The 13,735-nt window shown below is 37.2% G+C and overlaps 1 protein-coding gene across 1 annotated transcript; it reads left to right on the forward strand.

The window, feature by feature from the left end:
- The first annotated feature begins 2,167 nt into the window (after window positions 1–2,167).
- SPIN4 (spindlin family member 4) lies at window positions 2,168–6,374 on the forward strand. Its single transcript, XM_073890448.1, has one exon. It carries the CDS (start codon window positions 2,631–2,633, stop codon window positions 3,378–3,380), a length of 750 nt encoding a protein of 249 aa, XP_073746549.1. The 5' UTR covers window positions 2,168–2,630; the 3' UTR covers window positions 3,381–6,374.
- Window positions 6,375–13,735: the final 7,361 nt, after the last annotated feature.

Consider the following 13,735-nt stretch of genomic DNA (forward strand, 5'->3'; position numbering starts at 1 on the left):
GGGTGTTTTGAAGGGATAAATAAAGCTGCTGTGAGAGATTTTGAGTCACTAGGACTTTAGTCTGTAGAGGCTGTGTAAGAGTACTTGCTTCATTAGGGATGATTTCTTTGGATTGAAGCAGAGCAGCTAAAACCACTTATTTCTTTATTTCATAAATATTTATTGAGTACCTACCTTGTGTAAGATACTTGAGATGCAAGATAAAAGTTCTCTCTTGATGGTTTTATAGTTGAGTAGGCAGATATACAAAATATACATTATATCATAGTGTGGTAAGGTCCACTGAATCCCTGAATTCATAATGTTAGGTAATGACTTAATATTAGAATCATAGTTTTAGAGAAGAAAGGATATTAGAAATTGTTTTCTCAGGTTGCTTTGTGGAGTTGTAAGCAAGAATTCCGTTGAAGTATATAACCAAAGGGCCTGAGTGAATTGTTTGCCCTCCATTTGTGTGACCTGTGTGGTCTTTTCCTACATGTCAACTGCTTTTTTAAGCAATAAGAGCTTGGCACATCTTGGTATGGGAAATTACCTGGAACACATTTTTTTGTGTAACATAATGGCATGACATTTGCACATGCCTTCTTTCTTTCAGTGTGTAAGTTGTATATATGTGTCAATATGTACACAGCACTATGACATTCTAAAGAGTTTAGAAGTACCTTTTAGTGTATGTAGTTTTCTTGCTTTTCGGAATTATTTTCTCAATGTGTAGTATTGGAGACTTATCCCATCTGCAAAGTCCTTGGCCTGGGAAACATGGGGAATTGGGGGATCCAGAATATTCTGCCCTTTTAGCTATTAACTTGTACAAGGACTAGGTTTTTCTCTCCCTGTCTTGGAAGTTATGAAATGTGGAGGCAGCGAGTATTGTCATCTTGCAGCTCTCTCCCCTACTTTTCTATATTTCCAGATAAATTAATGTCCTTTATTTTACCTGTGATGACATGAGGTATTGTCTTCTCACCAGTGAAGGATGGAGGAATGAGAATTAGGGAGCTAGACTTCCCTGGCTTTAATTGCTATCTTGTAAAGTAGGATGCAGGGCTTAAAGTTTTACAGACATTCCTATTTAATCCTCATAACAGCCCTGTGACTTGAGGTAGGTGAAAGTATGGACACTTTCTTTTCTATCTTTCAGATTTTCCATATGAGGATGCAGTAGTTCTATAATCAGAAAAACACCAAATATATACAACAAAAACCCTTTCATTTCTCTCTCTACAATTTTGTCTCAATAGCCTGCTTTTTCACACATTGTTCTTATCTCACATGCGGATTTCCATGGCATTAAATATTATTTGAAAATATGGTTTATACTAGCTCAATAAATCCATATATGAAGGTAAACTACCTTATCTATTTTGTCATAGGTCATTTAGCACAAATAATGGACCATCCATACAAAGAAACTAAGGGACCATTAAAAATATGTTTTCAGAGTATTTGATAAGCTTGGAAAATGCTCTTGATATAAACTGGAAAAAATAAGCTATAAAAGTTTGAAATCTCACAATTTTGTAAAATATAAGCATAGATTTACTAATGAGAAAGATTAAAGTTAGTTTTGTCTTTTATTTCACTGAATTTCAGAAGTTCTCTACAATGTCAGTACATTTCTTTTACATTCAGAAAAGAAGATCATTAAAAAAGGCATTACTAGGAGTCATCAGGTAGAAAATATAAAGGAGAGTTTGGATCAAGATGGTGGGCTGTACACAGGCTTTTCCTTCACTGCTCTCATATTCCTTAAACTGAAAGAAAATAATTTGTATGTACAAGCTCTGTGTATGTGTATATTGAATATTATTTTATAAAGTCTTTGTAAGGAATTCCTGTAAGATAGAAAGCAGATGGAGTGTCTGTGGAGAAGGCTGACGGGCGAAAGGCGGCCAGAAAGAAGGAGCAGGGGGACCGGCCTGTCTGGCTCCAGTTTGAGGGAAGCGGTCTGGGAGCGCGTGAGGAAATGGAGTGAGAGACTGTGACTGTGTGGACTGAACGCGGGTGCGCGCACTGACCCGCCCTGTCGCTGCAGGCCCAGCGGAAGGCGGAATGGCAGGGGGCGGGGCCGAGGCGCAGGCGGGCTCAGAGGGGTCGGATTCCTGAAACAGCAAAAACCTCGGCGCCAGAGCTAGGCCAAACAGAGCAGCGCTGCGAAGCCGAGGCCGCGCGGACTTGTCAGAGACCCACCGCTGCCTGCGCCTTTGCCGCTGCAGTCATCTCTCTTATCCCTTGCCTACCTTCCCTGTCGTCTCCTCAATCACCGTTTCGCAGCTTCAGCACCCGATAACAGCTAAGTGGTCAATTCCGGGACTCGGGGTTGGGAGTCGGGGTGGGTGCGAGGCGTAGGCAGTACAAATTAGCCCGCCATCTGCTGCGGCAACCGCCACTGCTGCAGACACCTCTCCTGGGCGGGGAAGGAGAACACTCAAAAGGCCCACGCTGCCCCGGCGCCCACGGTCAGAGTTAGAGCGTTTCTGTCAAGTCTTGGTGAGAGCCTTGCACTTGGGGAAGGGAGGACGGACTCAGAGATCACGAAAAAATATCTCATATTTGATAGTGTTGACTTTTTGTCAGCTTAATTGAGGAAGTGGCAGCTTTGCTTGAGCCTCCTTAAACCCTGAGCCATGTCACCCCCAACTGTGCCCCCAATGGGTGTAGATGGCGTCTCCGCATACCTGATGAAGAAAAGGCACACCCACAGGAAGCAGCGGCGCAAGCCCACTTTCCTCACGCGTAGGAACATCGTGGGCTGCCGTATTCAACACGGCTGGAAGGAAGGCAATGAGCCCGTGGAGCAGTGGAAGGGCACTGTGCTTGAGCAGGTTTCCGTGAAGCCCACTCTCTACATCATCAAATATGATGGCAAAGATAGTGTCTATGGGCTAGAGCTGCACCGAGATAAAAGAGTTTTAGCGCTAGAAGTCCTTCCGGAAAGAGTGCCAACTCCTCGCATTGATTCGCGCCTGGCGGATTCCCTGATTGGCAAAGCAGTGGGGCATGTGTTTGAGGGTGAGCACGGTACGAAAGATGAATGGAAGGGCATGGTCCTGGCGCGAGCCCCCGTGATGGACACTTGGTTTTACATCACTTATGAGAAAGATCCTGTCCTTTATATGTACACGTTGCTGGATGACTACAAAGACGGTGACCTGCGCATCATTCCAGATTCCAACTACTATTTCCCTACAGCAGAACGGGAGCCTGGAGAAGTGGTCGACAGCCTCGTGGGCAAGCAAGTGGAACACGCCAAAGATGATGGGTCCAAGAGAACCGGCATTTTTATCCATCAAGTGGTGGCCAAGCCATCCGTCTACTTCATTAAGTTTGATGACGATATTCACATTTATGTCTATGGCTTGGTGAAAACCCCTTAAATTCATTGTGCTCTTTGCAAAAGTCGTGGAACTATTAAATGTAAAACATGACATGTTCTTGTAATTGTGAATTTTTGGAACAGTTTTGGTGTCAGAGATTCAGGAACTTATTATTACTTGTTACTTATTGTGCCTCCAAATCTTATAACGACTGGTCCCACAGTTTTGTCCCAAGTGTACGTTGGTACTTTTGATATTGTCTTGTTCTGTAATTGAAGATTTAATATGGGTGTTAATAGAAAATTGCAAAATATTCATTACCACTGGAACAATGAAAAACTAAAGAAAAAATAATGGTGTAACTCCACACCAGATCCTTTCCCCTATGTTATTATCTCCCCTCTTTCTTCTTCCCAGGTAACAAGTGTTAAGAACATGATGTATAACCTTCCATGTTTTCCCCATCCACTTACAGGAAGTTTGTTGTAGTCTCTTCTGTAAAAGTGAAAAGCCACATCATTTCTCTGTAATTGCTTTTCACATTTGGAATACCCATGATATATTTTCTAATCAGTAGCTGCAAGTCTCCCTCTCTCTCCCTCTCTCCTCCCTCCTTTCCTCTCCTAGTTCCCCTCTGCCTCTGGAATTTACTTTGTATATGGTATAACACAGAGGTCGAATTATACATTTTGTTCACATCAGCTACCTGATTATGCCATCACATTTATTAAATAAATCACCCATTCCCCCTCTTCCTTTCTCTCTCCTTCCCTCTAGCAGCTGCATATACAGTACATTTATATACTGAAAATGTACTCAGCCATTCTATTATTGGTGGTCACTTAAATTATTTCCTTTCCTTTTTTCACCATAGCATTGCTGCAATAAATACTGGTGCTTTTATTTCTATTGGGTAGTGTCCCAGAAATGGGTTGCTAGGTAGGGGGTATATTTAATTTTAAGAAATATTACAAAATTACTATACAAAATGAAAGTGCTTATTTCCCAGTATCCTCTCCAGCACTCTTTCAAGTTTGCAGATCTGGAGGGTGAAAAATTACATAGTATTTTTTTAATTGACAAGCTCAAAGAGGTTTGTTTGTTTGTTGATTATTTGGATTTTTCTCTTTTGTGATTTGCTAGTACTTACCCTTTGCACATTTATCTATTGAATCTTTGATCTTTTCCTTATATATTTGTAGGAATTCTTACTATATTTCTCTAGGATACATATTAATCATTTGTAGCCCATCTGTATTTTTTCCATTCTATCATTGATCTTGACTTTATTGATGATATCTTTTACTATTACAGTTGTTGCCATTGTTGTTTTTAACTTTTAGATAGACTACTACCTCCTTTTAAGCTTTGTGGTTTCTTATCTTTTTCAGATGCATGCGCCCCCGTTATACATATATTCACCTATATTTTTTCTAGAATTTTCATTAATGTTAAGGTTTTAACTGTTTGAGCCATCTAGAGTTTATTTTGTATATGGTATAAGATAAAGGTTCAAATATACATTTTATTCACATTGGGTTCCGGACTATTCTATCATATTTATTAAATAAACTACCCATTTTTCAGTCTGTGAGCCAGTATCTTGTTGTTTAACTATAGTGGCTTGACCATAAATTTTGAACTCTGATAAAGTAAGTTACATCTCATTAGGTGTTTTTTTTTCCCCTTTTCATCTTTTATATAAATTGTTCTAGAAGTTCATTCTTTCTATGAAAATTGAAAGCATTATTTCCACATTTAAAAAAATTCTGATATCTTAGAATTGTGATACATTTCTACATTTCTGTTTAGAAGACAATTTTAATGATATTAACCCTTAACACTCGAGAATTTTGGTACATCATTAAAATCTTTTGGTTTTGTTTTTGTAATGTTCTTCATATGGATCCATTATATCTGACTACATTTATTTCTAAATATTTTTACAGATTTTGTCACATTTTGAATTAGGTATTTTTTCCTCCTCATTTGTAACTTTTTATTTCTGACAATATAGATAAACTGCAGATCATTTTTAAAAATGTTTACCTTATATTGAATCAGCTTACTAAACCCTCTTATTACACTTTTTAAAAAATATAATATTTTCAATCTTCTAGGTATACAATCATTTCACCTGCAAATAGAGATAATTTTATTTATTCAAAATAATGTTGAATAATGATTATGACAGATATGCTTGTCTGGGATTAGGTTTCATGGAATTGTCTTTAGTGTTCCCTATTAACATAACATTTGTTGTTGGTTATTGACAAATAGTCATTGACCATTAAAATGTTTAAGGAGTTTCTTTTATTCCATTTTTTTTTATTCCTGTTTCACATTAGGGGGCTTACTGAAAGTGGCTCCTGAAATTTATCAAATGTCTTTCAGCATCTACTGATAAAATCATATGATTTTGTTTTCCTTTAATTTGTTGATGTAATGAATTAGAGGACTAGGTATTTGATGTTGAACGAAATTTGTGTTTCTGAAATAAATCCTACTTGGTCATGTTATAATAATCATTTGATACATTGCTAGATTTTATTTACCAATATTTTATTTAGAATTATTGCATTTATATTTCAAACTGAAATTGTATTTTTTCTTTCTTAACCCTGTCTTTATCAAGTTCTGCTTTTAAAATTGTGCTAACTTTAAAAATGAATTGGTGAATTTTCAGTCTTTTTTGTGGTCTGAAATAGCTTTAAAAAGCATTAGAATTATTAGAATTATTTGTTCTTTGTTTAAAAAATATTAAAATTCCTGTTGTTCTTTTAAAATTAGCTAGTATCAAGCTATAAAACAATTTAATCCTGTTGACAGTTTTGATGGTAGATCCTTAATCAGCCTTCTTATCTCTCCAATGGTAATTGGTTTATTTAAAACTTCCATTAAAAAAGGAATGTATAGTTTCTATAAAATACAAAATTTAAAGTTTTCTCCATTATTAAGTTCTTGATTGTATTATTCAGATACTTTATGTCCTTGCATATTGCATATGCATATGCATATTTCCTAAATATGTTTAATATTGAAAACATTGTAATAAATCAGCTATAATGGTGTTTTAAATTCTCTTTGTATTTTATTTATTTTGAAAAAGTAAAACATGATATGGAAAGTATGTAAAATATAACATCTATTTACTTTTGCCCCAAATCAACAGTTAGTATTTAACAAACAATTAATATATTAACATTTTGGCATACTTGCTTTAGATATAGTTTAAAAAGTCAGAGCATTACATATAATAAATCCTTTCCCAATACTATAAAGTTTCCTTCCTCTGCTGAAGCAACACTGACATGAATTTGGTGTGAATCTTGTCTATGTCTTATACATTTACTTCAAATATAACCATAATTGATAATAGTATTGGTTTTTGTGCTTTTAAATTTTTTGACATAAATGGGAAACTTTAAGTCATGTGAAATTTATTTTGTTTTTAATTGTAGAAATATTTTTTTTTCTAATTGGGAGATGGATTGCAACAACAAAACAGCCAATAACATGGACCTTAGAATGTTAGTTGCTGTTCTAAGTACTTTTACCACTTTTGACACTCAGGAACGCTTGGCCCTAGCCACAGCACTGGCTACTGACTAAAAAAGACAAAATTACAGTTTTCATAGAAGATTGTATTTTGGCTGTTCCTGAGACAGATATCTACTACCACCCATGACCTCAAGATGAGAAACAGACCTTACATTTCCTCATGATAATATTGGGGTTACCCCACATTATGACTCTCAGAGGAAGGCTGGCCCTAATCCTGGCACTGTTTTAAAGAGTTTGGGACATACCAGTAGACAAAATAAAAACCTTCCTTTCTTAACACATGGTCTTTTATCATTTAAGTAGCCTTCAGTCCAATAATAAAGATAGAAGGTGGTATAAAACTTCACAGAACAATAAAAAAAAAGTGATAAATATAACTAAAGGGTTAGAGGGGTGCATATGTTAGATGACAAAAGATAGAAATGTATATACTTTTTAGATATATAATGATGTTTTCTAGTCCCTGCTTTCCCACTAGGCCCCAAGTCCTGAACCAAGCATTATATCATTTCATGATGATATTAGGTTATTAACATACAATCAGACAGAAGCTCAACCCTGTCCTAGGACCTGAGGATTGAACAGTGAACAATCTAGACAAAGTACCTGATATCTTAGAGAATATATCTTAGTGGGGGAAGGAAGACAGTCACCACCATCTTTACACCCCTGGCCCATAAGCCTTATATTATTTTACAGTGATTTGGGGATATTCCACAGCTTGTTAATCTGAGGAAGGTTTCATCATATATCTAATTCTATTTTAGGGGTTGAGTATACAGCAGTGAGCAAAATACAAAACTATGTCTTAATGGGAGGAAGACAGAAAAAAAAGATCAATGTACTGTGTTCACCTACTATAGTTTTACCCCCTAATTTTCTGTGCTTCCAGACTAGAACAAAGCTTTGGATTGCTCCATGGTAATATTATTATCACACCTACTTTTTCTGAGCCAGAGGGAGGCTCATCCTTGACTAGGCAATGAAGAAAACTGTCTCTATTCCCTTGCACTTACATTCTGTTGTTTAGAGACAGTCATACACTCTTCCTTGGGCCACCAGTCTAGAATCAGGTCTTATGTTATTCCATGGTGATATTGAAAATCTCTCACATCTTGGTGCTAAATCAGAGGCAAGACTGGAAATGATTATGGCACTGCTTTAGGAAGGGGAAATAGGCAGAAGCAAAGTCCTTGTTCCCATAACCCTTACAGTATACACCATGCTGGATGGGGCCAAATTCTTATCTCTTTCTTCCTAACATACTATATACGTCCATCAGGCTGTGATGATTGTTTAGAAAAAAGCAAGCAGGATAAGTAAAGTGGCAGGATGGGATCTTGGGCATACTACTTTATTAGATAGATAATCTCCCTCAGAACAGATGACATTTGAGTAAAAAACTGAATAAAGTGGGGGGGGGTAAAAACCACGTTGCTGATGCCTTGAGACAAAATGTGCCTGGAGGTAGCAGCCTAGTATGGCCAGATTGGAAGTGAGAAAAAATCAAGATGGAAGGAAATGAGATCAGAGAGGTTGTCAGGGGACAGATCCATGTACAATTTTTCACTTTATTTTATTTTTTTCACTATTTTTTAATTTTGTTCAATTAGCCAACATATACTACATCATTAGATTTTAATGTAGTGTTAGATTCATTAGTTGAGTATAACACACACGCACCCTTATCCAGATACACTATCCCCCCAACCCCCTTCCTTCTGTAACTGTCAGTTTGGTTCCCAGAGTCCAGAGTTTCTTATGGTTTGTCTCCCTCTCTGATTTCCTCCCATTCCATATTCCCTCCCTTCTGCTGTGGTCCTCCCAGTTATTCCTTATGTTCCACATATGACTGAAACCATATGATAATTGTCTTTCTCTACTTGACTTATTTCACTTAACACACTCCCGTACACTTCCATACACATCACTGCAAATGGTGGGTATTCATCTTTTCTGATGGCTGAGTAATATTCCATTGTATATATGAACCACAAATAAACATTCATTTGTTGAAGGACATCTTGACTCCTTCCACCATTTGGCTATTGTTGACATTAATGCTATGAACATTGGGATGCATGTGCCCCTTCTGTTCACTACATCCGTATCTCTGGAGTAAACACCTAGTATGCAATTGCTGGGTCATAGGGTAGCTCTATTTTTAATGTTTTGAGGAATCTCCACACTGTTTTCCAGAGTGGATATACCAGCTTGCATTCCCACCAACAGAGTAAGAGGGTTCCCCTTTCTCCACAACCTCTCCAACATTTGTTGTTTCTTGCCTTGTCAATTTTTGCCATTCTAACTGCTATAAGGTGGTATCTCACTGTGCTTTTGATTTGTATTTCCCTGATGGCTAGTGATGTTGAACATTTTTTCATGTGTCTGTTAGCCATTTGTATGTCTTCTTTGGAGAAGTGTCTGTTCATGTGTTCTGCCCATTTATTGACTGGATTATTTGTTTTTTGGGTGTTGAGTTTGATAAGATCTTTATAGAGTTTGGATACCAGTCCTTTATCTGTAATGTCATTTGTAAATGACTTCTCCCATTCCGTGGGCTGCCTCTTAGTTTTGTTGACTGTTACCTTTGCTGTGCAGAAGCTTTTTATGTTGATGAGTTCCCAATAGTTCATTTTTGCTTTTGTTTAACTTCCCTTTAGAGACATGTATTGCCAGAAGTTTCTGTGGAGGTTGCTGTCTATGCTCTCCTCTAGGATTTTGATGGATTCCTGTCTCACATTTAGGCCTTTCATCCATTTTGAGTTTATATTTGTGTATGGTGTGAGAGAATGGTCCAGTTTCTTTCTTATGCATGTGATTGTCCAGTTTTCCCAGCATCATTTATTGAAAAGATTGTCTTTCTTCCATTGGATATTTTCTCCTGATTTGTTGAAGATTAGTTGACCACAGAGTTGAGGGTCCATTTCTGAGGCTTCTATTCTGTTACATTGATCTATGTGTCTGTTTTTGTGCCAGTACCATGCTGTCTTGAGGATCACAGCTTTGTAATAGAGCTTGAAGTCAGGCATTGTGAATCCGCCAAACTTGGTTTTCTTTTTCAACATTCCCCTGGTGATTCGGGGTCTTTTCTGGTTCCATACAATTTTAGGATTGTTTGTTCCAGCTCTTTGAAAAAATGTCAATGGTATTTTGATAGGGAGGGTATTGAAAGTGTAAATGGTTCTGGGCAACATAGACATTTTCGTGTTTATTCTTCCAATCCATGAGCATGGAATGTTTTTCCGTCTCTTTGTGTCTTCCTCAATTTATTTCGTAAGTGTTCTGTAGTTTCGAGTATAGATCTTATACCTCTTTGGTTAGGTTTATTCCTAGGTATCTTATGGTTTTTGGAACTGTTGTAAATTGAATTGATTGCTTAATTTATATTTCTTCAGTCACATTGTTAGTGTATAGAAATGCAACTGATTTCTGTGCATTGATTTTGCATCCCGCCACATTGCTGAATTGCTCTATGAGTTCTAGTAATGTGGGGGTGGAGTCTTATGGGTTTTCCACATAAAATATCATGTTGTCTGTGAAGAAAGAGAGTTTGACTTCTTTGCCAATCTGAATGCATTTTATTTTGTTTCATTGTCTGATTGCTGAGGCTAGGACTTCCAGTACTCTGTTGAACCAAAGTGCTAAGAGTGGGCATCCCTGCCATGTTCCTGACCTTAAGTAAAAAGCTCTCAGTATTTCCCCATTGAGAATGATATTTGCTGTGGACTTTTCATAGTCAGCTATAATGATATTGAGATATGTTCCCTCTATCCCTATATTTTGAGGAGTTTTAATAGGAAAAGATGCTGTTTATTGTCAAATATTTTTCCTGCATCAGTTGAGAGGATCATATGGTTCTTGTCTTTTCTTTTGTTAATGTGATCTATCACGATGATTGATTTGCAAATGTTGAACCACCCTTGCTTCCCACCTGGTTATGGTGGGATATAAATAAATCCCACCTGGTCGCGGTGAATAATCCTTTTAATGCACTGTTAGATTCTATTGGCTAGGATCTTGATGAATATTTTGGGATCCATATTCATCAGGGATATTGGTCTGTAATTATCCTCTTGGATGGGGTCTTTGCCTTGTTTGGGGATCAGGGTAATGCTGGCCTCATAGAATGAGTTTGGCAGTTTTCTTTCTGTTTCTATTCTTTGGAACACCTTCAATAGAATATATATGATATCTTCTTTAAATGTTTGGTAGAATTCCCCTGGAAGGTATTTGGTCCTGGACTCTTTTTTTTTTTTTTTGGAGGTTTTTGATTTCTGATTTCTGCTTCAAATTCCATACTGCCTATTGGCCTTTTCAGATTGCCTATTTTTTCCTGTTTCTGTCTTGATACTTTATAAGTTTCCAGGAATGCATCCATTTCTTCCAGGTTGCTTAATTTGTTGGCATATAGTTGCTGGTAATAATTTCTAATAATTGTTTCTATTTCCTTGATGTTAGTCATGATCTCTTACCTTTCATTCATGATTTTATTGATTGGGTCATTTCCCTTTTCTTTTGGATAATATGGCCAGTTGTTTATCATCTTATTAATTCTTTCAAGAACCATCTGTTTTGTTGATCTGTTCTACTGTTTTTCTGGTTACTATTTCTTTGATTTCTGCCCTAATCTGTATTTTTTCTCTTCTCCTTCTTGGTTTAGGTCTTATTTGCTGTCCTTTCTCCAGGTCCTTTAGGTTTAAGTTTAGCTTTGCATTTGGGACTTTTCTAATTTTTTGAGAGAGGCTTAGATGGCTATGTTTTTCTCTCTTAGGACCACCTTGGCAGTATCCCATAGGTTTGAAATGATATATTTTTATTCTAATTGGTTTCCATGAATTGTTTAAGTCCTTTAATTTCCTGGTTAACCCAAAGATTCTTTTAGAATGTTCTTTATCTTTCAAGTGTTTGAGTTCCTTCCAAATTTCTTCTTGTGGTTGAGTCCCAATTTCAAAGCATTGTGATCTGAAATATGCAGAGAATAATCTGTTTTTTTGGTATCAGTTGAGACCTGATTTGTGAACCAGTATGTGGTCTCTTCTGGAGAAAGTTGCATGTGCACTCAAGAAGAATTAGTCTTCTGTTGTTTTATGGTGGAATGTTCTGTATATATCTACAAACACCATCTGGTCCAATGTGTCATTCAGAGTTCTTATATCTTTTTGACCTTCTGCTTAGATGATCTTTCCATTGCTGTGAGTAGACTGTTGAGGTCTCCTATTATTAAGGTGTTATTTTCAATGTGTTTCATTATTTTGGTTATTAATTGGTTTATATAATTCACTGCTCAAATGTTGTGGGCATAGATACTTACAATTGTTAGATCTTCTTGCTGGATATACCCTTTAAGTATGATAGAGTGTCCCTCTACATCTCTTACTACAGTCTTTCTTTTAAAATCTAATTTGTCTGATATGAGGATTGCTACCCCAGCTTTCTTTTGAGGTCCATTAGCATGGTAAATGGTTTCCATCCCCTCACTTTCTATCTGAAGGTGTCTTTAGTTTCAAAATAAATTCCTTGTAGACAGCATATGGATAGTTGCTGCTTTTTTTTTAATCCAATCTGAAACCCTGTGTCTTTTCATGGGAGCATTAAGCCCGTTTACATTCATAGTAACTATTGAAAGATAGGAATATAGTACCACTGTATTGACTGTGAAGTCCCTGTTTCTGTAGATTTTCTCTGGTTCTTTCTGGTCTATGTGAATCTTGGGGTCTCTCTTCCCTTACAGAATCGTCCTTAATATTTCTTATATGGCTAGCTTGGTGGTCACTTTCTTTCAGGTACTGCCTGTCCTGAAAGCGCTTCATCTCTCCATCTGTTCTGAATGACAACATTGCTGGATAAAGTATTCTTAGCTGTATATTCTTTTCATTTAGTACCCTGAATATGTCTTGCCAGCCCTTTCTGGCTTGCCAGTTTCTGTCGACAGGTCTGATGTTATTCTGATGTTCCTCCCTCCATATGTAAGGAACCCACTCTCCTTGGATAGTCTCAGGATAGTTTCTTTGGCCGTGAAATTTGAATGCTTCATTATTATATGTTGGGGTGTTGCTCTATATTTATTGATTTTGCAAGGGTTCCTCTCTGCCCTGGTTGATTCAAATGCTTGTTTCCTTCCTTAGATTAGGGAAATTCTCAGCTGTGGTTTATTCAATTATACCTTCTAGCCCCCTATCAATCTCTAATCCCTCAGGGATCCCAATAATTCTGAAATTGGAAGGTTTCATGGCATCATTAATCTCTCCAATCCTTTTTCCATATGCTACTAGCGGCCTATCTCTGTTTTCCTCAACTTCCTTCCATTCTCTCTGCTTATCTTCTAGATCACTAATTCTCTCTTCTGCCTCATTTATCTAGTTGTTAGAATATCTATTTTATTTATTTATTTTTTTTAAAGATTTTATTTATTTATTTGATAGAGAGATAGAGAAAGAGCACAAGTAGGCAGAGTGGCAGGCAGAGGGAGAGGGAGAAGCGGGCTCTCTGCTGAGCAGGGAGCCAGATGTGGGGCTCGATCCCAGGACCCCAGGATCATGACCTGAGCCGAAGGCAGCCGCTTGACCAACTGAGCTACCCAGGCACCCTAGAATATCTATTTTAGACTGTATCTCATTCATAACATTTTTTTTAGATTGGCCTGATTAGATCTCATTTCTGCTCTTGGATATTCTACATTACCAGTAATGGTTTTTCAAGCCTAGCTATTTACTTCATGATTGGTACCCTGAATTCTATTTCTGACATCTTGCTTATATCCATATCCATTCATTCTGTGGCAGAGGACATAGTCTCTTGTTCTTTTCTTTGTTGAGAGTTCCTCCTCCTAGTCATTCTGTTGAGGGATG

Source organism: Callorhinus ursinus, unplaced genomic scaffold (genome assembly GCF_003265705.2).
Source record: "Callorhinus ursinus isolate GAN/ISIS: 27379988/994484 unplaced genomic scaffold, GSC_fseal_2.0 scaffold181, whole genome shotgun sequence".
Classification (NCBI taxonomy): domain Eukaryota; kingdom Metazoa; phylum Chordata; class Mammalia; order Carnivora; family Otariidae; genus Callorhinus; species Callorhinus ursinus.

Coding starts and splice junctions, on each gene's coding strand:
- SPIN4 (XM_073890448.1), top strand. CDS start 2,631: ATGTCACCCCCAACTGTGCCCCCAATGGGTGTAGATGGCGTCTCCGCA.